The sequence below is a fragment of the Diuraphis noxia genome, unplaced genomic scaffold (genome assembly GCF_037042655.1).
Source record: "Diuraphis noxia isolate RWA-SAM2 unplaced genomic scaffold, SU_Dnox_SAM2 contig0005, whole genome shotgun sequence".
NCBI classification, from domain to species: domain Eukaryota; kingdom Metazoa; phylum Arthropoda; class Insecta; order Hemiptera; family Aphididae; genus Diuraphis; species Diuraphis noxia.
The window spans coordinates 3,447,005-3,472,268 of record NW_028301715.1 but is presented as its reverse complement, the minus strand read 5'-3'; the positions used below and the strand labels follow the sequence as shown (position 1 = coordinate 3,472,268).

The 25,264-nt window shown below is 29.8% G+C and overlaps 1 protein-coding gene across 2 annotated transcripts in view; it reads left to right on the top strand.

Moving 5' to 3' along the window:
• Positions 1-25,264, top strand: part of LOC107164719 (protein tyrosine phosphatase 36E) — a 208,327-nt gene that overhangs the window by 169,916 nt on the left and 13,147 nt on the right. For both annotated transcript variants that reach the window (XM_089228617.1, XM_089228616.1), the window contains one exon: positions 4,225-4,301. In XM_089228617.1, coding sequence (XP_089084743.1) covers positions 4,225-4,301 — 77 coding nt within the window. The remainder of the gene's footprint in view (positions 1-4,224; positions 4,302-25,264) is intronic.

Sequence of the window (25,264 nt, the reverse complement as noted above, 5' to 3'; positions counted from 1 at the left end):
TTTTATATAGATGGTCAATATAATTTGAACAAATTAAAGTACCAATATTTTTAACAAGTATGTATTATTTATGCATTATTCGACAGGCAATATTATTATACAGTAGGTAAAACGGTTAATATGTATATAAATGCTAGCTGCAATTACGATGATATTATGACAAGACGATCGGTATCTGTCTCTTCATCAGTATGCACTCCACAGTCGCGCGATAGAAAATTACCGAATTAAAAATAGAACTATTCGCAAAATAATGTAGTTAATATAATTTAATGTTTAAATGTAAAATTAAAACTAATAGCTTTAACTTGCTATGAAAAAAAAAAAAATAGAATTTTGAATATTGTTTAGCATATCAGTATAATAATTCGATTTTTTTTCTTGATATTTGTGAGGAGGGAATCGTTCTATGCCCCCCCTTGTATCTGCACCTGGACACGGTTAACCGTTAACAGCGTCCGGTGGTCAACAATTATAATACCAATTAGAAATTATTATATTATTATTGCAGGAATTCGCCGTAGAAAAAAAAATTATTGTCGTTGTCTCCAAAGAAAATAGCTTCTACGGAGTGAGCTAGTACCTATATTGGCTATATTATAAAAGCCACTCACTCGTTCAGGCGTATTTATTTTATCGTCGTCCAGAAAATAGTTACGGTGGTTATATTCTAATAAATTGTATATATAATATTACTCGTATTACGAGTGTGTGTGGGTTGATGGATGGGATGGGTATGAGAGTACAGTATATTATTATAACCACAGCAGTTAATCCTAAACGATGAGCACCAACGGTGTTAGCGTTTACCCTAACGCATAACAAGACGCAATAATAATAATTTTTCCTACATCGTTCGATAATAATAATATTCTAGTCTGTATACAGGGTTAATTGTTTATTCTCTGAACGTGTTCATCACCGCCGTTTTATTATTCGATTAGTGAGCATCTATTTAAGTACAGTTTTTTAGGACTATATAAAAATACGTAAGTACCCGTTTCTTATAAGAACCATAATATTTTTAACTACTATTAGACATAATATCGTATATTCGTATATGCCATTTTTTAAACGAGTAAATCCCCACAATTCCTAAACCTATTATCGAATCTTGCGTACAATTGTATTATATCCTTATAGAATTTACAATTACTTGGAGAGACTTCTCTCATGAATTTCAATTTAAACAATAATATGTTTTACCTATCACCCATACCGAGTGACACGCGCTAAACCTATATATACAATCGCCTTACCTGTTGTACACTAATACGCACAGACCTAATGACTCTCAGAAATTAATTAGATTAGCGCTTTTAGCAGTGGTGAGGTACGATGGTATTATTGGCTTGCTGTTCACCGTTCCTTTCAAAGCACAATGACTTTAGATTTCATGTAACACTGCACAATATTCGGTTTGAGCTAACTTCCTAGAACTCTCAAAGTATGTTTATCCCGACACTCTACCGTTTAAAACTTTAGAACGTCAAATGCGAATGTAATAAAACTCAAGCACGGTTTTTGGTTGGAAATTCTTTTATCAGTTTAAGATCAAACAAAAATAAAACAGGTTACTACGGTCGTCGCTTACTCACGCGTACGACCGACATCGCACTCCCCCCCAATAGTAATATTGTAATATTGTAGTAATATATTATAATATATTGATGACGTTGATGATATTGATTAAAAAATAATATTGATTAGAACAATAGTTGTCACAGCTTTAGCTAGTACACAGCTATTACTCACTTTTTGTAATGGAGATGTGAAGTCTGTATTAATAAATTGCCCATATAGGAATGAGAGATAATTCGATTTTCGATTGCCACTAAGATGCCCTTACGTCCGATCATACCTGTCGTTTAACAAAATACGAAATTTATTTTCTTATTACGAATGCTTACACCTAGTATTAAACACTATTTCCACACAAGAAAGAACAAAATAATCAGTTGTTATATTACTGCAATATATGATATCGGCGTACAATTGTACTTTTAACTCGACAATTCCTTCGTTAAGACCACCATAGTATATTGGCTATAATATCATAAAATTGTTGTGACACATTTTTAAACTAACAATTTATTTCAAATTGTTTGTGGTCTTGTAAAGTACTTGAAAAAAGTATTCAAATACTTGCTCAAAGTATTTTTATTTAAAATCAAATACTTAAATTTTCAAGTAAACTCAATAAGTCAAAAACTTATTCTTTTTATATTCCACCAAATGGTACGGTGTAAATGAACGACCTATAAAATTATCGTACAACCATAAAAATCGGTTCAGTTGATTTGTAAAGTGTAAACAATATTTTATCAATAATTTGAAAGTATCTATAAATACTTTTTTTAAGTTTTTGGATTTTTGTACTTAAATACATTTTTTTTTACTGACTACTTACTGCAGTTGTAGTACTCATGGGGTATTCATAATTAAAAATACGTATTTTTAATAATTTTCAATTGAGTGTCTGTATTTAAATACTTTTCGATATCTTTTACAATACTTTTATGATTGATGTGAATTTGTTGTGTACGTTGTAATTCATATCATATTATATTATTAATTATTATGATTCCTTACTAAATCATAATTGATTCAGACTTGATCTCGTTTGTTATTATAATAAATACACAGTTATTAGGTTATATGTTTATGCCATATTAATATAATGTTATCCCGTCATTACGTTTAATGCGATTTACCTAATATTTATTTGGTACTTTAAAATAAATACTGATAAACATAAAATACATCTACGCACGTATGAGGTATCGGATATAAATATATAACCTGTAAAGTATTAATTTATTTCAATATACTGAATACAATTTTTGTTATTAACTATCAAAATATGATTGATGTACATTTCAATTTCATACAAGCACACCTGAGGTAGTTTCCATATATAGTTGGAATACTTTAAGAGTGCTTAAGTTTAACTTTTTAAATTGTAGTAGTGCACCTCATATTTACGTTTTCTGATAAAAAATATTTATTTATATATACTTGCTAGTATACCACTATACGTCTATACCAAAGCGGTAAACACATACTTATTATTTAATTGTGGAGTTTATTATTTAAATATTTGCTAATGGATTAAATGTTTAACAAATTAATCATATTATAATATAAATGTATTAGTAATTATTAAAGGGTCTAGATTCAAATTTTATTTTATTCTAAATTTCGTTTCTAATTTCATGAAATATGGATATTTTACACTTTAAAACAAAAACACTTGTAACAAATTATACAATATAAAATTAATTACAACATCTGATTTAAATCTGATAAGTTAATGAAGAATCAAATCTGTATAATATTATTATTTAAGGTCAATCTATAATAATTTATTATAGATAATGTTTATTATTAATAAATATTTTCAATGGACGTGTAATATTCCAATAATCGTTTGCTTGATGATGTCTTTTTGTTACAAGTCTTAACTCCTAATATTATACATATACACTATCCCATCTATTTCTAAATTTCTACCACAGCGGTGCAATTTTGAAGTTAACGATTTCGATCAGTTTTTGTCCAATTACATTCGATATGCAAAATAGGATTGGTCCTAATTATACAATATTATACGCTCGCTGTAGGTTCTTATTTTAAGGATTCTCCATAGCTTCCGTAGACTTAAGATCATAATATATTTATGTCTGAAAAAAAACTTAGCTGGCTTTCGATTTAATTACCTATACTTTTAGTGTTATCTTTATAGACTCCTCAATTTTGTAATAGTTATGAATCATAACTTATGATTTTATGAATGCCAAATTCTAATAATGTATGCAACATATTATAATACAGTTTAATGTACGCGAAGTCTATATCTAATATGAATGTACAATCAATACTTTATATAGCCATATTAATTAGGTACCTATATTGTATAATATACAGAGTGATTCATTAAGCACGCTCACTCCCATTATTTCATTTAAAAACTAATTTATTAAAATTCTGACTTTTGAAATTTTTCTGTACAATATAAGTGATATAAGCTTCTGTTTTTAAGATGAATACTTATTTAGTTTTAGTGAATAATTTTTCTGAAAATTTTGACATATCAAAATCAAAATTCTGTAAAAAGTAGTTTTCGAGTACAATCTGTCTTATATACATGTGTGTATATTTATAATATTATATAAATTACTGCGACAAATATTTTATTAATTAAACCAAAAATTTTCATTGCAGACGATTACAATCGAGTGGTTTTGGACCAATTGCAAAACGTACCGGATTCGGATTACATCAACGCGTCATACGTAGACGTGAGTATAAACTAAACAATCATTATCGTTATAAACTATATTTATATTATGTTAAATATATCATAACAATAACACTAACAAGAGTAAATTTACCGTGGGGAACAAAATATATTGTAATAGTATAAGTTCAGGGAATATTTGTAATTTTTGGAGCGTTTAAATATTTTATTACACTACTGCAGTGTAACAATGTTATTTGTTTAAGTACGGTCGTATCGGTCAGGTTGGTATCTAAATACTTAGTTTCATATCAACGGTGTTGAAAATTAAATCCGTGAAATTCATCGACACACGAAGGAATTGACGTACCTATAGCATGTTATAATGTATTGCCACTTGTCTTGTTGTTCGGCTAATTTAATTAATCTGCGATGCAGGGTTCGGGTTTTAATCTTTTCGGATTTCAATCGTCTCATTAAAAAACAAATAAATAAAATAAAAACCGCTTTGGTCTGTAACTTTTCGTCGGAGAAATTTAAATAAGCGTACCTATATAATCCGAGTAATCATATATACATATATTGATATATCATATAGGTACGATACACCGCGTGTTTACTTATGTACTTGAAAAACGAAACGTTTCTAATTTTTTCGCTGAACTAACAATATTTTACTTTCATCAAAACCTATTGAATAAGCTCAATCTAAGCAGCAGCAAACTTCAAATTCCTCGGATTTTAATTATCAATCGTTAAACTTCATCTCGACCGATTTTATAGTCGCATTAAAACGTATATAAGCTTATATGCATCACAAAGGCTGGACTAATATCTGCTTATGTTGTTGGGTTATACGAGTTAATGTTAAGTTGAAAATTGCAAATTATTATTTTTTTTTTTTACCTTAACTGGTTAATACTGGATTTTCGATTTAACTACTAAATTAACTTAATTGTTTTTAATCAACACAAAATATACGAATTAAAATTTCAATTTAATAAATCATGTTAATTTATTTTATTTAAAATTTAATTTTAGGTGCACCCTCAGATATTTAACTATCGGTGGGTAATAGTGTTATTTTTCCTTATAAATATTTATAGTTTTATCACAGACTCTCCCCCTCCTCTATTGATTTACCCTAATTACGCCTATAACTGCTACAACAAAATAACCTATAGGTACTAATCCTATATTAGTATATTACCATTTACTACTCAGAGAGCTTAATACTAGTTATATCACTTTGTACGTACGTATTATTTTCTTGGCCTAGTTTTTTTGAATTATTTCTATAATATTTATCTATTGTGACATACTTGTACCTACCCTAACCTAGTATATTTTTAAATTCTAATATTAAATATTATTTATATAATCAATTTGACAATATTTTCAAATACTTGTATTCAACATTTATCTCAGTATTACATAACATGTAAGTACTAGACTACAGACAATACATAAAATGATTAAAATGATAGTCAAAGTAGGTAATAATTTATTTATTTATTAGAATATTATAGATTAAAAGACCAGTTAGAACACACGAGTATATTTTAGAGTAGGTAATAGGTATACTTAAATCGACTAATGCATAGTTATTATTATGGTAAAAATACTATTTTTTATTTATTTTCATATAGCGAACTGTTTTAGAAACTTTAGTTTATTCTCAAAAACAACTTTTGTAATAATTTGTACATGACCTCACCACGCCTATAACTCAAAAAAGTGGTAGTAAAATCAAAAGATAATATACCTATTCAATTTCATGATCATTAAATCCACTATCATTTATTATCTAGGAAATACCGATAAATAACATAATACTTATAAGTCAATTACGGAATTATATATAGCCCGATTTACCTGCAACAATAGATGGTATACTCCGGCATTACTGACATTGCCCAATCATTACACCTACATTTACGGTAACAAAATACACCTATATTACTTTTTAATATAACTCGGAATTTACTGCTTTATAAAAAAAATTCCTTTTATAACAGTGTTTACTGCAGTATATTATATGGAGACTCCCGTTATATAGTTGCAGGTATATACGGTATTTTATTTATGTTGAGGTTAAACATATATAACACCCAATACATAAGAAGTATATAGTGTTCATTTGATGCTTCCGTTTCGAAATTTAATAACACTGCGCAATGACCTAGTCCGCAAGCGGTTATAGGTTAAAAAATAACTGCTACAAATGTACTATACCAGCCCGACATAACCATTGCAGGCGTATTATTATTTTCAATCTCGCGCCCGGAAAACAATCCGACGACAACGACGATCGATGTTCCGTCGGAAATAATGGGTATGTGCTCAGTGAATTCGCAACTATATTTTCATTATTTTTTTTTTCGAAAAACGACCTCGCCTGAGTAGGCGTATACAACGTCCGGGCGTTCAGATTTTCCGCTGTCTATGATAACACGCTTTTTGATAGAAAAAAGATGAGTATCTGGCCAACCCTCCCTCCGCACTATTTAACCGGGTAAAGCAACGATGGTGTAGAGTTTATTATAACAATATTATTTTCTGGTATGCTCGGAGTCAGTATATAACAAATTCGCCACTTTGATTTTTTTTTTTTGATTCCATTATGAATAGGTTTAAATACGCGTTTTCCGATCATTCTTCACCGTTAAAAATAATTATATTTATATTATTATTATTATTATTAAAACTATTTAACTTTATCACGTATAACTTGTAAAAACATCATCGAATCCAAATAGTTGAAAAATGTAACTCGATCAAAACTTTGCCACAATGTGGGTTCTCAATCTTTTTTATACCACTCATGTATATGTATTACGGACCAGTCGTGTATCACTAAAGACTTAAGATAGTTATTCCTTTATTCCTTGGGTATTGTCGGCCACTAGGACCATCCCGTCAAACAACCAATCCTCCAGGTCTCTCTGTCCGCTGCTTTTGTTTTCCAATCTGGGCCACCGTTCAGCGATTCTACGGCTCTCTTTACTAAATCTTCCCATCTTAAACGGGGTCGTCCAAAAGGGCCTTTCCCTTTTAGGTTCTCTGTCAATATGTTTTGCTTCTGAAAGAGTTCTTCTAGTTCTTTGTTTTTCCTTATTCTCCATCCCTCTGTTTCCTCTTCTTTTACTGGGCCAAAGATCTTTCTTAAGATTTTCCTCTCTAGAATAATCAGTTTGTTTTCCTCCGTTTTTCTTAATGTCCATGTTTCTGCTCCGTATGTAATTATGGAACGTAAAAGTGTAATATATAATTGTAACTTTATATCTCTCGACAGGGATCGTAACCCTAGTATCCTTGTAAGACCGTAAAGATATATGTTTCCCAATTGGATTCTTGCTGCTACTTCTTTATCAGTTTCATTTTTTTCGGTCAAAACAGAACCTAAATATTTAAATAGTTTGACTCGATTGAATTCATGGTTGCCAACTCTTAAGTAAGGATACATTCTGGTACTATCTCTTCTCCCCACCACCGTGTATTGTGTTTTGTCTTCGTTTATTTGTTAGCCAACCTTCTTAGCTGTCTCCTCCAAACGGCCGCATAATGATCTTAATCCATCATGTGATTTATCCATGAGGACCAAATCGTCTGCATAAGTCAATAATGCCACGGAGGAGCCTTGTAGTGACATCCCCTCCTGGGCTCCAATATTAGTTTCCCTGATAACCTTTTCTAATACCAGATTAAAGAGAACAGGTGACATTGAGTCCCCCTGTCTTAGGCCTGAATTCACACTTATTGGGTCGGTTTCTGCTTCTTCTACTCTTATTTTAATGAACGTTTCCATAATACATGATTCGATTAACTTAACTAATTTTTGTGGGAAGTTATACTCTCTAAGAATATTTATCAAGCTTTTGCGATGAATACTATAGTATGCCTTCTTGAAGTCGATAAAGAGCACGTGCATTTCCTTGTCAAATTCCCAGGTCTTTTGGAAAAGTTGTCGGAGAATAAATATTTGGTCTACCGTAGATCTTCTTGGCCTAAAGCCTCCTTGATAATCTCCAATGATTTGCTCCGATTTTGTTCTTAACCTTGACAAGGTACAGTTCGTGAAAACTTTATACGCAACACTTAGAAGGGCAATTCCGCGATAATTATTGCAATTTTGTTCATCCCCTTTCTTATTAATTGGGAATACTAAGGCTATTTTCCAATCTTCCGTAACCTTTTCGGATAACCATATTCGGTGGATCAATTTCCACAGCCTGAACGTCATTTCTTCTCCTTTTTTGAGAAGTTCTGCATGAATTTGATCCTCGCCAGGTAACTTATGATTTTTCAAGATGTTAATTGGGATTTTATCTCGTCCAATGAAGATTCTGGGCATTCTTGTTCTTCTCCAGTTTCTAAGTTAAGGCTAAAGACTTCATCGGGTGCTTCACAGTTAAAGAGAGTATCAAAATATTCTCCCCACTTTTTGGATAATTCTTCATTCGTGGTTATCAATGCCCCATTGTCATATTTTAGGAATCTTTCTTTCTTCTTGTATCCACCAGTAAGATAATTTATGCGTTTGTACATATCTCTAGCCCTGTGTGCTTTGTAGTCTAGTTCAGAATTATCCATTATATTTCGAACATATTTCCGCTTTTCACCTCTTAGGATGTTACTTGTTTCCCTTAGACGAGTTTTGTACCTTGCGAACAGTTCTTCGTTTCTCGTATCGTTTAGCCAATTTTGTCTTGCAACCTTTCTTCTCTGCAGCGCTTCTTCGCAAATCCTGTTGAACCAGGGTTTAGGTTTTGGCTTTTTTGTTCTTAAAGTCTTGTTAGCTACATTGCTTAAAACATCTCTAATTTCTTCCCAACCCTCATCAATATTTCCTTCGGATATTATTTGCCTTTCTTTGTAAAGCGTTCTGTTTAAAAAAAGTTTGCCTATATCATGATTTTCTAATTTATCTATGTCAAGCCTTTTTGAGTTGGATGGATTTTTTTTACCAAGTTTTTTGAGTTTCACTTTTATCCATATGCCTTATAGTAAGTGATCATAAACCAATGTCTGCTCCACGCAATGTTCTTACATTCAATAAGCTGTTTTTGAATCTGGAGTTTACTAGTACATGATCTATTTTGTTTTTGGATCTACCGTCTGGAGATACCCATGTATACTTGTGTATATCTTTCTTTGGTAACATAGTGCTCTTTATCACCAGACCATTTCCTACTGCAAAATCAATCAGTTTTGCACCATTCTTATTCGTATTTTCATGTAGGCTATGTGGTTTCCAATGACATTTCTATAGCATATCTCTCGGCCTAGCTTAGCGTTAAAATCGCCTAGTACTATTTTTATTGTACTAGTTGAAGAGGCAAATACATCTTCTAATGTTGCATAAAACAAATCTTTTTCGTCTTCATCCTTCTCCTCTATTGGCGCATGTGCATTAATCAAAAATACATCAAAGTTTTCTGATTTTATTGTTATAGTCGAAATTCTTGGGCTTATATCTCTAAATTCTTTAATTGTGTGGATTATTGATTCGTGTATAGCAAATCCTGTACCTAATTTGTGAGGGTGTTCACATTTCCCATTGAAAATGGTTGTTTGAGATACTTTAGTAGTTCCGGTATCTTCCCACCTAATTTCTTGCAAGGCTACACATTTCATCTTATATTTTTCTACTTCTGTCACTAAATCCAAAGTTGCTCCTGGTTTGTACAAGGTCCTTACGTTCCATGTACCACATAATAAAGCTGATTTCCAGTTTCCTTTCTTTTTTCCGTTAAATCTATCCCGAGGCTTGTTTTTTTGAGTCCTGAACATAGCTATTTTTTATATGGATGGGTTGTTAGCCCATCGCACAACCCCCAACCTGGAGGACCAGACTACTCCAATCAGTTAAGATCAGAGTAGGGCTATTGCAATATACCTAAATGCATTGGGCGATGAGAACGCCACTTTCCCTACGCCGAACGACTTAAAATAGAATTATTCAAAATTCCAATATACATATTAAACAATAATTTTTGCACAATTAACAGTTATACTTAGTAGGTACTTATTTAAACATCAAATACCTAATATTAGATCTGTTACAAACATTATTAGTAATAATAATTTATTAAATTTCCATACTACCACCACACGGTCTTCCAAGTATACCATGTAGCCTTTAGCTATGTACCACAAATGGTACCTGCACTGTTTGAGAATATATAGAACGTATATTCCTTTGATAGCGCACCAATAAATATTTCAGAATTTCTTTGTTTCGTCCAGGCAAACTCTATATTATAAGCGTGCAGTAGATAATCGATACATAAGAAATTCGTATCTAAAACTATAATATAAAATATTATTATATAACGATGACCGTGACTCACGGTGAACTACAGTTTTAATAATAAAAACTTTTCGTTTGTATTTTTTCACCGGAAAAAATGGTTAGGACCATACATAGATATACATTATGTACCACCTGCACAAACCACGTGACAATAATAATATAATAAAATACGTTTGTGATGCGGATGTAGTGAGCATTATTATATTAACAAGGTATGGAAAAGTTTTATTTTTAATAGAATTATTTTTTTTTGTTGTATTAGAAAAAAAAAATTATCTGTCATATAAAATTATACAAATCTTCACGCGAAATTATCGAATGTGCAAAATAAAAAAAAAATTAAATTATTTCAAAATTATTCAAAAATAAAATACAAAGTTTTCGTATAACTTTACAAATAACTTTTACAATGCATTATAACACCATCAATCAGATCGTCAACTTTTGTAATTATTAATACTTTTTCCATGTAATATATTTTGTATGACTTAAGGTATATATTAATTATCTATTATTACATAATAGGTACGGTACGAATTATGGGGTGTAATAATTAAAATATAGTATACATAGCATAATATTGTATTTATGATTAATGTTTAACTTGCGATGTCGTTACCAAATAGTTTTTAATTTTTATTTTTTCATCAAAACTGTATATAGCTATAGCTTATTTTAAAACTGTATAATTTTTTTTTAAATTAACAACCGAAAATGCTGTAACATTAATTATAAAATTATACCTACTATATTATGTACCTATAAAAATATCAACGTTGTTTTCATTAATTTATGTTGTAATGATTTTAAATCGTACACTGAGTTTTGGTTTTAACATAAACAACTTAAATATATAGGAATAATATGTCTAACCATTTTAATAAATTATGTATTTACTAAAATAGTTCTATATTTTCAACTAAAAGTTTTAACCAATAAAAAAGCACACCTCAGTGTAGTAAAAACTAAACGGTCGACATCATAGGTATTTCAACTCTTTTTCTCATAATCTTTATAAATAAATAATACTTCATTTTTGAATTCTTTAGCAGCACAGTTTATTCAACGTTAACCAGAATTAATTAGAGTTGGTTTGAAGAACTTGGTTTCAAAAGTTCTTTCTTTAAACTTTTACAATATATTACACCTATGTTATATAACTATCATGTACTTTAGTTCACGATTGCAGTTGAAATATACAAGTTCAATGAATTTTTAGCAAACTCTTTGTAATAAACTATATTATAAATAGTGCCCTGAAATAGAGTTACACAAACTTTTACCGGACATGCTGTACATGTAAATATAATTATTTTTTTTTTTTTTTTTTAAATTGCATATACAAATTCAGTAATCGTACGTATATATTACAGTTTATATTAGATAAAGTTTTAGAATAGTTCATTTCGTGTTTTAGCCGTTTTATTATTTATTTCTATGAAGAGTCAGACCACGAAAAGTTTGCATACATAAAACACAAATTAGGAAAGTTTGACTTATTTTGATAAACTTTATTAAAAACAAAAAAAACTTAATTCATAAAATAATGTTATTGTTACGAAAAACAAAAACGAAATGGTTAAAAGCAAAATTAAATTGTACCTTTTATGAGTAAAACTAATGGGGAAAATATGTTGCATATAATAAAAATTACGATTCAAACAATCCAATAAAAGCGTTTATTTGATAATTTTAACTATTTTTCTTTCTATGGAACATAATTTATTGAAGTTTCAATTATTGCTAAAAGTTATCGAAAGGAATCAACTTTTTATATTCGAATTATAATGATCATAATTAATACCTTTTGTATTACAATAAAAATAATTTAAATAATATGAATTATATTCTACAAAATTTAGATTATACCTAGTCTAAAGACCGTTAATCAAGAATGATTTATTGTTTAAATTTTGAACATTTGATACGATTTCCACGTTTGAGATAAACTGTGCAGATTCTGAACATATTGGTTCTCGTGAAGAAAAAAACACCCTGTATATATTATATATAACCCACTGTAAATTAAACTCTATTTCCATTTCAAAATCAATATAATTGTTTATTTTCTTTTCGAAGCGGTACGAAATGAAAAAAAAATAAAATATACCGATGAATAAGAATCTCACGGATAAAAAAAACTACATTGAATTTAAAAATGAGAATAAAACGTTATCGATCATTTTTCCATTCCTATGAAAATAATTTCCTCTCGCCTTTTAAGTGAACTGTTGCAGATCGCGGAGATCATCATCATATCCTTTTCATACCGTCTTTCTGCGATGCAGCTCTCTCATACCATCGTTTTGACTGCGCAATCTAAAGTGCTTTATTATGTCATAATGCTTTAGACCGCAAGCATGCATCGACGCTTAAAATGTTGATTTTAATTTTTCGCTATTCGTTTGTGTACCTGCGCGTTAACGAAAATAAACAAAATATAAACTGACTGCGGTGTGTATAATACAATACTATTATTATACAAAGTCACACCCTGGCGTATAAATATTGTTATTATCTATATTTACTTAGCATATACAATTTTGGAATCGCGAATGGTGTGTGGGTTATTTTACAGGGTGGAGAGCACAGCTCATCATATATTTAACTCTCTCTAACCGCCTATATTTTCAATTAACTATCAATAATTAAAAAAAAATTTAATTTACTTCACCGATAATATTTTTAAATGTAGTAAATTATCGACTTCTCTGACAATTAAAGAAATGTAAGCTGCAGACGCGTACACCTGCTGCAGTAGCATTTTTTTACAGCTATATCTAGTCTATTTTTTAGCAAACAGAGTAAAAACAAAACCAACCTGTAGGTCAGTTATTAGATCGCTCAACTGGTCGTATTATCCGAAAAACAGTATCCCTTCACAATTCACACCTCACAACCTCACATTGAATGATCACCGACCCACTTTTTTTTTTATCATAAACGAATTTTTTTTTTGGTATTTCAAAATATTGTGTACACAAATAATATATTCTATAATATTTTTTATATCGTTTAAAATTATGATTCTAAAACCAAGATATGCTTACCGCATATAGTTAATTGTTTTTTTAATATATTATGAGATTACAGCTGGCTTTACACGCTTTATTCGCTGTCGTGTATTCCATAATCTGCAGATTATGAAAAATTTCGTCTTTGTTCGCATTTTCTTGGCAAGCATATATCTAGCATCTGGTTAGAGCTACGAGCTACTACTTAACCTTTAATTTTTTAAATTGTATCAGTAATAAATAATAGATAACCATTTTACGTAATTTAATATATTTTTTAACTTGAAGGATCACGATTGATCCGTAGTGTTTACAATAACGGTATAATATCTGAAAAAAAAGTTTGATAATCTCTGGAATAGTAGAATCAACTAAAATATAATGTATATAACCTACTAAACCTATCCTCGTCGTTAACAAAATTCTTGACAGACTATATACTTCTACTATCGTCGTATATAGCATAATAATATTATAATATAATGATGATTTTTGCAGTCGGCCGGTAGTACTGCAGATAAATTATTACAATATTTCGCATATATAGAAACGGCGGGTAGAGCCCCTTATTCCATGCGTGGCACGTAAGTAGGTTTATATATATATATATATATATATTATACTGAACACTGAAGGATGCTCGTCACCCCATTTTCGTTATCGAATAGCGAACGGGGGTAGCAGATGGACTTCTTCTGGTTCATTCCCGGACTCGTTCACGTACTCGGGTCGACCACACGTAATCAATTAGTCTAAATCTGCACAACGTCCATCATGCCTCTTTGGTAGTCTTTAAAACACGGTGAACCGACGAGATCACGATATCATACTATATATGTTCATATTTTAATATATATATATATATATATATATAGACATATAGTGTAAGGTCCGCGTATAATATAACCACCCTAGTCCACCCACTTTACGCTATGTATAAACGCACACTACATCTCCCATCCTGCGTAAATACAGTGAAGTATCGCAATGCATATTGTGTAAATAATATAAAAATCGTGTGCCTAGATGATATTTTATAAAATAAAAAACTTTTAACCGTACCTATACCTATATCTCGCCTAGACCCCAGAGTTATATAGTATTATCGTACCTAATTAACAATATTTATTTTTAAGTGTGACTTGACTATACATATAAACGGGACTGGCGTTTCAACTAGACTTGGCCTCATATACCTACTGACACGTCACAATAATAATTCATGTAATCGTTTCACAACAAAATATAATAACCTTTGACTATATTATTATTATCTCAGGTTGTCATGTTATGCTTCGATGACTTTATTATAATTTATAATAGTACTATACACCTTATATTGTTATTATATCGTAAAATAATTATAAACCTAATATCATGCAGCACCTACCTACGATGTACCTTTATTTTTTGGCAAACTGCTAAACGCATACTAGCAATCTTTAAAACAAATTTCGTAAATCGATCTGGCCATTTGGGTGTGGTTCGTAAACACTTTAGTACTATATTTTATGCATTAAAAATACAACCATGCTATAATATTTACCTATAGTTATTACAGTGTTTTTCGCTATGAACTTCCGTCAGTTTTTCACAAATTAAAAGAAAACTTCATGGGTAATTTAAAGTTTTATTAATAAAAATAACTATGTTATTATACGTTTGCAGTAAATTTAATGTATAAACTATAAATTATGTACATTATAGTTTTAAGTACATACTTGTAGAACATATTATATAAACAACAATAAATTATTTATTCATAAGGAAAATAAATATTAAAACGTTTCGGAAATTAATTTACAAAATAAAGCAATATTGAATATTATAGTACACATTTAAATTTTAATATTATAAGAAAATTCATTTACTATCATTATTTAATAATATGCATAGACTGAACTTGCCATATATAGTACCTAAAATCACGGCTGGTTAAAAATATCTTGAATATTTGGGTCCACGACTTTCTAGTTTCCAATAAGTACTCATAATATATACGACCTCATTGCATTGCAGAGTTTGTCAGTAACTTTTAATTCACATTTCAACAAAAATAATACAAAAAGCTCCAGATAACACACTCGTACCCATATTAAGTGTTGAACTACAGAAATCAGCAATGTAATATTAAAACAATAAATATTTTGCAGTATTTATGTAAAAAATGTAATATGTCTAAATAGTTTTTTTATTTTTTTTATCGAGAATAAAGGCTTAAAACTTGGTTATTACCCTGGAGTTTTATTTACATAATTACATTTTATATTATATTTATGATAGTTTAATTATAGTGATTGGTAATTACATAATATTATGGGGTTAGTAGTTTTACAGAATTATATATTTGCATTTATTTTAGTTGTACAGTTTTATCTTAATATTAAATTTTAAGTCAATGCCTATGGATTTGAAGAAGATATGTATCAGGTGTGAGGTGTGTATTGTGTTCTCCATCGGGCATCGACGAAGGTTGGTTGAGGATGTTTCTTGCGTTGGAGAATAGCGGACAGTCTGAGACTATGTATTTGATTAAGAACGATTCATTGTGTTGTCTACAGAATGATTGCTCTTCATGTTTTATGATATGAATGTGGGTCAGATTGGTATATTATGACTAATCCTTGTTCTTGTATTAATAAATTCAGAACATGTAAATAGTTATTGCTGGGTCTCATTTCAATAATCATACAAAATACCAAATGGGTTATATAATTTAATATATATACCTATTACCTTTACCTATACCTAGTGTATATAGGAACCACTATCATCAAACTTATGCAACATTTTATTTTTAATACCCAATTAATAATAGTTACATCGAGTTCCACGGTACATATGTATTGTATTTGATGAAGTAACGACATTCACTAGCTTACTACCAACTACGCCTTTATTGGTATATTATCCTACCCCAACAATCTATATTAATTACCAATTTAATATTATATCGCGGTATTGCGCAGTACCTAGTTTAATAATAATATGTATTGAGTCGGTGTTTTATAACGACGATTTACAATATAATATAAGGAATAAAAAAAAATGCAATTCTCGACGAAATGAAAAAATCGCGAATTTTTAATAAACCATGCCTATACAAATACCTATAAAATATATATGTCGTTAACACTTAGTGAAATCGATCTTTTCATCAAAAGATTACCATTTCGTGAAATGGACACACGTTTTTTACACTTTGTGAAAATCAAAAATATTTCACGAAGTGGTCACTCAAACAACATTTAAAAACTTATTCTACCCTTATAAATTTAACTTAAATAATTATGTATAGCAATAAAGTTTATTTATATCATATTAATTTATTAACCGTATTGTAAACATTTTTTATTTATTAGAGCAGGAAAATGAATTGTGACAACGACTGTTACATTTTAGACTACCTTTAAAACAAACACATATTTTGGTTTGACAAGCACTTTTACGCGAACAACTTAACGGAAACCTAAAACGTCAAGTTTGATTATATACATATTAACCTCGTGCGTATTTCAAATAATACAATAAATGCTTAAGTAATATCTAAATTATTCTATACGACTATTATACTGCAATTACCAAGCTATATGAAATGTGTAGATGATATTTATTGGTTTTGATAAAAGTCATAATCATAATGATGATCATAAACAATTAACCTTGCGTTAAACTGTCCAAATTGTATCTGGAGGCCAGGGATTTTTAATTTGTTCGTGTAATAGTGCTTGTAAAACCAAAATATGTGTTTGTTTTAAATATAGTCAAAAATGTAACAGTCATTGTCACGATTCATTTTACTGCTCTAATAAATAAAAAATGTTCACTATAGGTACGGTTAATAAATTAATATGATATAAATAAACTTTATTACTATACATAATTATTTAAGTTAAATCTATAAGGGTAGAATAAGTTGTTAAATGTTGTATTTCACTACACAAAGTGAATGAAGTTTATGAAAAAAATTACACAATGTTAAATTTGAGTGACCATTTCGTGAAATATTTTTGAATTTCAAAAAGTGTAAAAAACGTGTTTCCATTTCACGAAATGGTCATCTTTTCATGAAAAGATCGATTTCACGAAGTGGCTACGACATATTATATATATGTTATATATGTATATAATAATATCATAATAAAGCCGTTCGCTGTCCGTCCGTGCAGTCTAAATCGGATATTCGTATCGAACGTAAATCACCAATATAATATTATAATTATTTTTTTTCTCTAGCAGATTCTTTGCGCGTGAGTGTAGCTGGTGTTTTCTTTTCCCGAACGTATTTTCCAGGTTCGAGTAAGATTATTGTAATTTTATCCAAACCATATGGCCTCTCGCCCGAAGGTACAATATAAGAAAATTCGCGAAAACTCGGACTCCGCGTGTGGTTAATCCACCGGGTGGAATTACTGGAATTATTCCAGTACCAGCGTTGTCTTGATTAGAACAATCGCTTCCGCTGCCGTACCGTTCGTTTACTAAACTTTTCGTACCCGTCTAAAGGTCGCCCTGTTATATATATATATAACTGCATATTATGTATATGTATATATATATACGCATAAGTATAACGATATAATTTATGCGACCCAAATCCGCGATCCAGCTGCCGCAGCCGAGTATTCTAGAAAACTAGCCCCGTCAGATCATTGCGAAGCGCAAGGGTTGTCTAATATTATGTTAACAACGCAGATGATAAACGATAAACTAATATATATATATATATCCATTGATGTAATATAACTGAACTTTACTTTTGTCCACAACCATTCACTATCTTAAAAAAAAATATTATAATATTGTATACTGATCAGCGAGTCACAGACATGATATAATTATTTATTTATATTATTTTATTAATCTCAATGGATCCGGCAAATTTACTAAACAGTAATTATTAAAACAATCAATTCAGCGTAACACAGTAATATAAAAATAGAAAGACAAAAATAAAGTAACGGATAAAATAATATTCATAAAGTTAGAATTATAAATAAATTGAATAATTAGATTAATAATAAATAAAAAACAATTAAATTACAATATTTTAACTTAAAGTAATAAAGAGACCGATTACAAATGTTTAAAAGATTTTAGTAGATTAAATGGAATAGGTACATATGAACTTAATATGTGTTATATTACTATTTTTATTTAAAAAATATGCCCGTAGTCATTTTGTTTTAAAAATTAAATTCTGTATTCTTCTTGTACTGATTTATTTTCGTATACCGATACAATAACTAGGTATGGCCGTATGGGCCATCTCAGAGAATGAAACAAATTTAAATTTAAAATCGTTGTGATAAAATATATGAAACTTTTGTGATAGTTTGGCAAGCAACTTTACACGGAAATAGTTATTGATATTTTATCTTAAATAGTCACTTCATAAAAGAGAAAAAGTTCACGCCATACTGTCTAACCACTCTTAACATGTTTAACCACAAATTTATGTTGGTGCAGCGACAGTTTAAATTTTTTCTCTCTGAATTAAAAAAAGTGTGCTGTGTGCACTATCTGCTATTTCATACCGGTCGTTTGGCATAAGTGGTAATAATATTATATTATTATTAAGCTGAAGCTAACATTAGGAAAAAATCGCTTTGAAAAAACACTAAATATTTACACTAGCATAATATCGTATGCAATACAATATAATACGTAGGTAAGTAGCATAATAGTTATCGATGATTTGACAACTTTTATGCACACTTTTCCAGGCAGTGTATAATATAAATAAAAAATAATAGTATAGTACCTATATACCATCATTTGCAGGTAACTATACTATATACGTACACAGATCGTCGCACATTATACAGTTCGATTCGTGCCGAGTTCGAATACGACGTGTCCGTGACTCGAATGGAGAAAATATATTCGACTTCAGACTTTGAGAGTTAATAAACCGTTTTTACCGTAAAAACAAAACAAATCGTTCAGATATCGCGTAAACAGTAAACAGTAAATATATCATATTATTATATTGCACTACACGTCGTCAGGACGTCATGTCGCTATAATACTATTATTATGATTATTATTATAGTTGTCGTAATATATTATATACCTTAGTTATATTGCAACGAATTTCGATTGTGTATTCTAATAATATATATATATTGGAAATCCGTACATGTCAACAACACTTTGATTCATTACCACTCGAATAAACAGCGAAGTAATACTATATATATTATAAGTACACACGCGCGTGCGTAGTAATAATATATTGCACGGAAACCTGTCCTTATTATGCAAACACCGCGGTGTATAATGTACACACATAATATAGTTCGCAGTTTCGCACATCGCACTGTTCGCAGTCTCGCAGTGGTCCCCGTCAGTGGTTCATCGTTGCCGTAATGGACGTACGTTTCCCCAGCCCTCCCACATTGTATTTTTGCAATTTTTTTTGGCCAATATTTTGTACTGAATTTGTACGATAAACGCCTAAATTTGTACGATTTTATTTTCAGAACCATACAAGAATTCGAGTGGGGGGCTATAGAAACGTTTCTCCAGCCCCCCCCCCCCCGTTTCTAAAATTATCTATTTATATAAAATTTCTATGCAAATATTTAGTACGGAATTTGTACGACCATTTGCGAAAATTCCTTACAACCGAAAAACGCATTTTCCTAATATGACGATTCCCCAGCTCCCCCACCAGACTAAAATTACATTTTCCGAAAAAATTTCTATGCAGATATTTAGTACGGAATTTGTACGACCATTTGCGAAAATTTTGGAAAATTCCTTACAACCGAAAAACGCATTTTCCTAATATGACGTTTCCCCAGCCCCCCCACCAGACTAAAATTACGTTTTCCGAAAAAATTTCTATGCAGATATTTAGTATGGAATTTGTACGAATTTGTACGACCATTTGCGAAAATTTTGGAAAATTCCTTACAACCAAAAAACGCATTTTCCTATATGACGTTTCCCCACCAGACTAAAATTACGATTTCTGAAAAAATTTCCTATGCAGATATTTAGTATTTGGGTATTTATAAACTGTTCGTTGCTGCGATAGATATGAAACTCGTCGACCTATGGCGTGGTACCGGTTGGGGTATAAATATGATTTTAGAACACGCTACAACATGGTGCGTTAGCACCACATGAGTGGCAAAAGATGTTCAATTTTTCGGACAATTATCTACTATCTTGAAATATAATAGTACAATTACTACAATTGGCAAGTTTGGGCTAAGGTCTTGATGATCGAAGAAACAAGATAGATAATTATTGAAATATTGATTATTTGTTGATTTTATATGAATCATTAAAAAACAGTGACAATTTTAAATTAATATAAAGTTGGTTTGAATAAAAAAACTGTTCCAGTTTTGTTGTACATTTTCTCATATTTATTTCGATTACTTTAGTAGGGACTTAGCAGGTACTATCTGCCTAGATTGTGTTTCTCTGATTTAAGAGGAGCAAAAAAATCATGCTTTTAAAATTGATTCAAGCAATTATAAATGTTATATGTTAGTATGTTATTATAATTTATAATAGGTAGGTACTTACGTTTAACGCCATCATTGTCAGTGGCTATAACTCGGTCTTTAAATAAAATAACTGCATCAATTATCACCTGATGTGGTACACTAGGTTTTCGTCCACGCATGATGAAAAAAAATATTGAGATCGATGGCTGGTACCTAATATCTGTTTATAATTTAATCACGAGGGCGAAAAACACAGAACTCAAATGGTCATAAAAACTGACAATTAAAAAAGTTAAAACGTTTAAAATCAACACATCTAACGGATAATAGTATAAGTTATTGTAAATAATAAAAATAACATAAATACATATTAATATTTGTTATAACAATAAACTCAAAAAGGCGGGTAAGTAGTGGGTGTCGCTCTGTTGTACAGTAGGTTACAAGTGGGTTACTGTAATGTAATGGATGGAATTAAATTTGAATCCAATGATATTATTTATATCATTGTATACGAAATTATAATAGAAATATTATAGATTGTTAAAAAATTTCAAATCTTAGATTTAAAAACAAAATTTTTTATGAATTTCTAGTTTGAAATAATTTGCGAATTTTCGTGATTTTCACGTATGTTGTCAAAATTCAAACTTTGAATCCTTGTAAAAAAAAATTGTGACTATGAATTTATTTTATTTTTCAACTGCTATTGTTAAAATGTGTTAGAAGCCTTGTACTAAATTTTAAAGTTTTTCTACCGAACAAATACATTTTTATCGATATTTATAAAAAAAAAACTAAAAAAGTTGAAAAATTAAAATGTCAGTAAACAGCTCAAAACAAATCTAAATATTTTGAAAATGTTATCAAATATAGAAAATGTCTATATAAACATTCAGAGAAAATTTCAAGTATCTGCGGTTATTTGTGTTAGACTTTTAGAGTTACACCAAAATAAGAAAATCACTAAATGTGAAATCCAGTGGAAATCCAATGTTGTAAAAATTTAAATTTCAAATGCTCATAAAAATTTAATTTGAATTTCTGGTGGACTTTTTATTTGTGATAAAGATTGACAAACTTGTAAGGAATCTTGTATTAAATTTTCAAATCTTAGATTTAAAAAGTAAAACTTTTATGAATTTCTATCTAAGATAATTTGTGAATTTTCGTGATTTTTACATAATATGTTGTCAAAACTCAAACTTTGAATGCTTATAAAAAAAATTGTGACTATGAATTTATTTTATTTTTCAACTGCTATTGTAACAATATGTTAAGAGCCTTGTATTAAATTTTCAAGCTTTTCTACCCAACAAATAAATTTTTATCGATATTAATTTTAAAAAAACTAATAATGATCGAAAATCCCTATAAATAGTTCAACTTAAGTCGAAATTTTTTGAAAATCGCATGGTGGATAGAATATATATTCGATAGAATATATACTCATTTGTCGAAAAATGAGTGTGCGTAAAATTTCTCGTTTTTCCCTTAATTTTTAGTTTGTTTTTCTCGATTATTTAGAAAAGTATTTAATTTTTTACTTTTGACCCCCAAAGTACCAACTAGATTCACTTTCTGATCGGACGAGGTACTGAAGTCAAAAATCGAAGCATTTTTACTGCCCCAAAACGTGATGACAGACACAAAAAAAAAAAAAAAAAAAAAAAACACATCATGGTAAAATCAATACATTCATCGCTCCGCTCAGAATCTAAAAAGATATATACAAATATAGTAATCCACATTATCCGAATATTTATTACGCGATCGACCGATAATGGTGAAATTAATTTTTATAACGATCGACCTATAATTCCGATCCCTGATGTATAGTATGCATAGGCGGCATAGCACATGATCTAGTACCTACCTATTTAGTTATATATACATATATATAATATGGGTTGTTAAAAACCAACAAACGTCTAATAAATGATAACAATCCGTGTATGTAGGTTTTAGGTATACATGTGTATTATAAAAAAGAAAACACACATCATGGTAAAATCAATACATTCATCGCTCTGCTAAGAATCTAAAATGATAACCGAAACGTACACCTGCACGCAGTGTTGCCCTAAACGGGTTGTTTAACTTGCGGCACTTATGATAATAATTGTGTATTATAGACTATTTAATAGTCTATAATAGTCACTATTATAGTGGTGAATAACTATGAATATTATAATTGTACCTACTTATGTAAATCAATACAATATTCAAGTAGGTAGGTGATATTTATTAAGATTATATTTCAGGGATGGAAAAATGTTTTTACAAAATTGGTTAACAATAATTATTTGAACAATGTTATAATAGAAGATAAAATTCCGTACTAAATATCTGCATAGAAATTTTTTCGGAAACGTAATTTTAGTCGGGGGGGGGGGCGTCATATTAGGATAATGCGTTTTTCGGTTATAAGGAATTTTCCGAAATTTTCGCAAATAGTCGTACAAATTCCGTACTAAATATCTGCATAGAAATTTTTTCGGAAAACTAATTTTAGTCTCGTGGGGATGCTGGGGAAACGTCATATTAGGAAAATGTGTTTTTCGGTTGTAAGGAATTTTCCGAAATTTTCGCAAAGGGTAGTACAAATTCGTACAAATTCCGTACTAAATATCTGCATAGAAATTTTATATAAATAGATAATTTTAGAAACGGGGGGAGGGGGGCTGGAGAGACGTTTCTATAGCCCCCCACTCGAATTCATGTATGGTTCTGAAAATAAAATCGTACAAATTTAGGTGTTTATCGTACAAATTCGTACAAATTCAGTACAAAATATTGGCCAAAAATACAATGTGGGGGGGCTGGGGAAACGTACTTACACAATGGTCCGACGTTGATGATGCTGTTATTACCAGTGCATTTTCCAGTGAATTATAATATTATATACCTACTCTGTACATTTTATACTAAGCCGTGTATATAGTCCAAGTGCATAGATACTATTGTGTATAATAAAATACAGGGTGATTCACCGAACACGCTCACCCTTGTGAACTTAGCAGTGCAATGATATAACAGATAACTTTTAAAATGGTCTAACAAATTTGTTAGTGAGTTGTTAGTGATTGTAAGACAACTTTCAAAGTTTGTTAGGCATTATTTTCGGTGCAATAAACTTTTTAACTTTTGCACTGCTATCTTCACGGTAGCAGTGCAAAAGTTTGTTAGAACTTTTTTTTTCGCTCAAACAATAAATCTAGGTTTGTTAGAGATTGTTAAACAACTTTCAAAGTTTGTTAGACATTATTTTTGGCGCTAGAAATTTTTTACTTTTGCACTGCTACCACCAGAACTACAATTTTTGGAAAACGAAATATTCACAGTTATTAATGATAGGTATCAGATGAAGTAACAAATCAGTGGCGTAGCCAGTGGGAGGGCTGAGGGGGCTGCAGCCCCCCCCCCCCCCGAAATGTTAATAAAATTTAAAAATTATTTCAATGGTCTACAATATTCACTCAAAAAGTCTTAAATTGTATTTTACTAATTTTAAATTGTCATCTTTATTTTGTTAGTTTTCTATAGCTTCGGCCGTGCTAATAGGTATTTAATGCACCGCTGTGTAAAAAATTGATCAGCCCCCTCTCCCCGAAAAAAAATCCTGGCTACGCCGCTGTAACAAATATAATTTAATGTAAATAATTATACTTTTCAGTTTTTTCATGAAGCGAGATTTTGTTAGTGTACCATAGGTTGAGAAACGCTTTACCTATGAGAGTTTTAGAAAAAGATAATTCAGAGCTATATTCGTCATAATATATTCATAAAAATAAAAATTTGATTTGATTAAACATTTATAGTTAGTTAAAAAATCAAATTTCATTAAAAAAATTGTATGAAAAATTTGTATGAATCAACAAGTAGGTATATTTTATAAAAAAAATGTAATGTGATTAAAAAAAATGATTAAATAAAAATTGAATAAGAATAAAATATCAATATTTTTGACAAAGAATCTAATTTGATTAAAGAAAATAATTTAATTAAATACAAGATTAATAAATGATAAAAAAATCTATATTAGATAAAAAATGTAATTTTATCAAAAACTTGTTCACTTATGAAATATTTTTAACATTTAAGTTACTTTACTTATTTTTATTGATAGTTCAATATAATATTTCTTTTAAAAATCGGATTTAGGTACATTGTTATTTAATTTAATTGTTTCTTGTATAAAATATTAAATGTGGTGTTATCATAATGT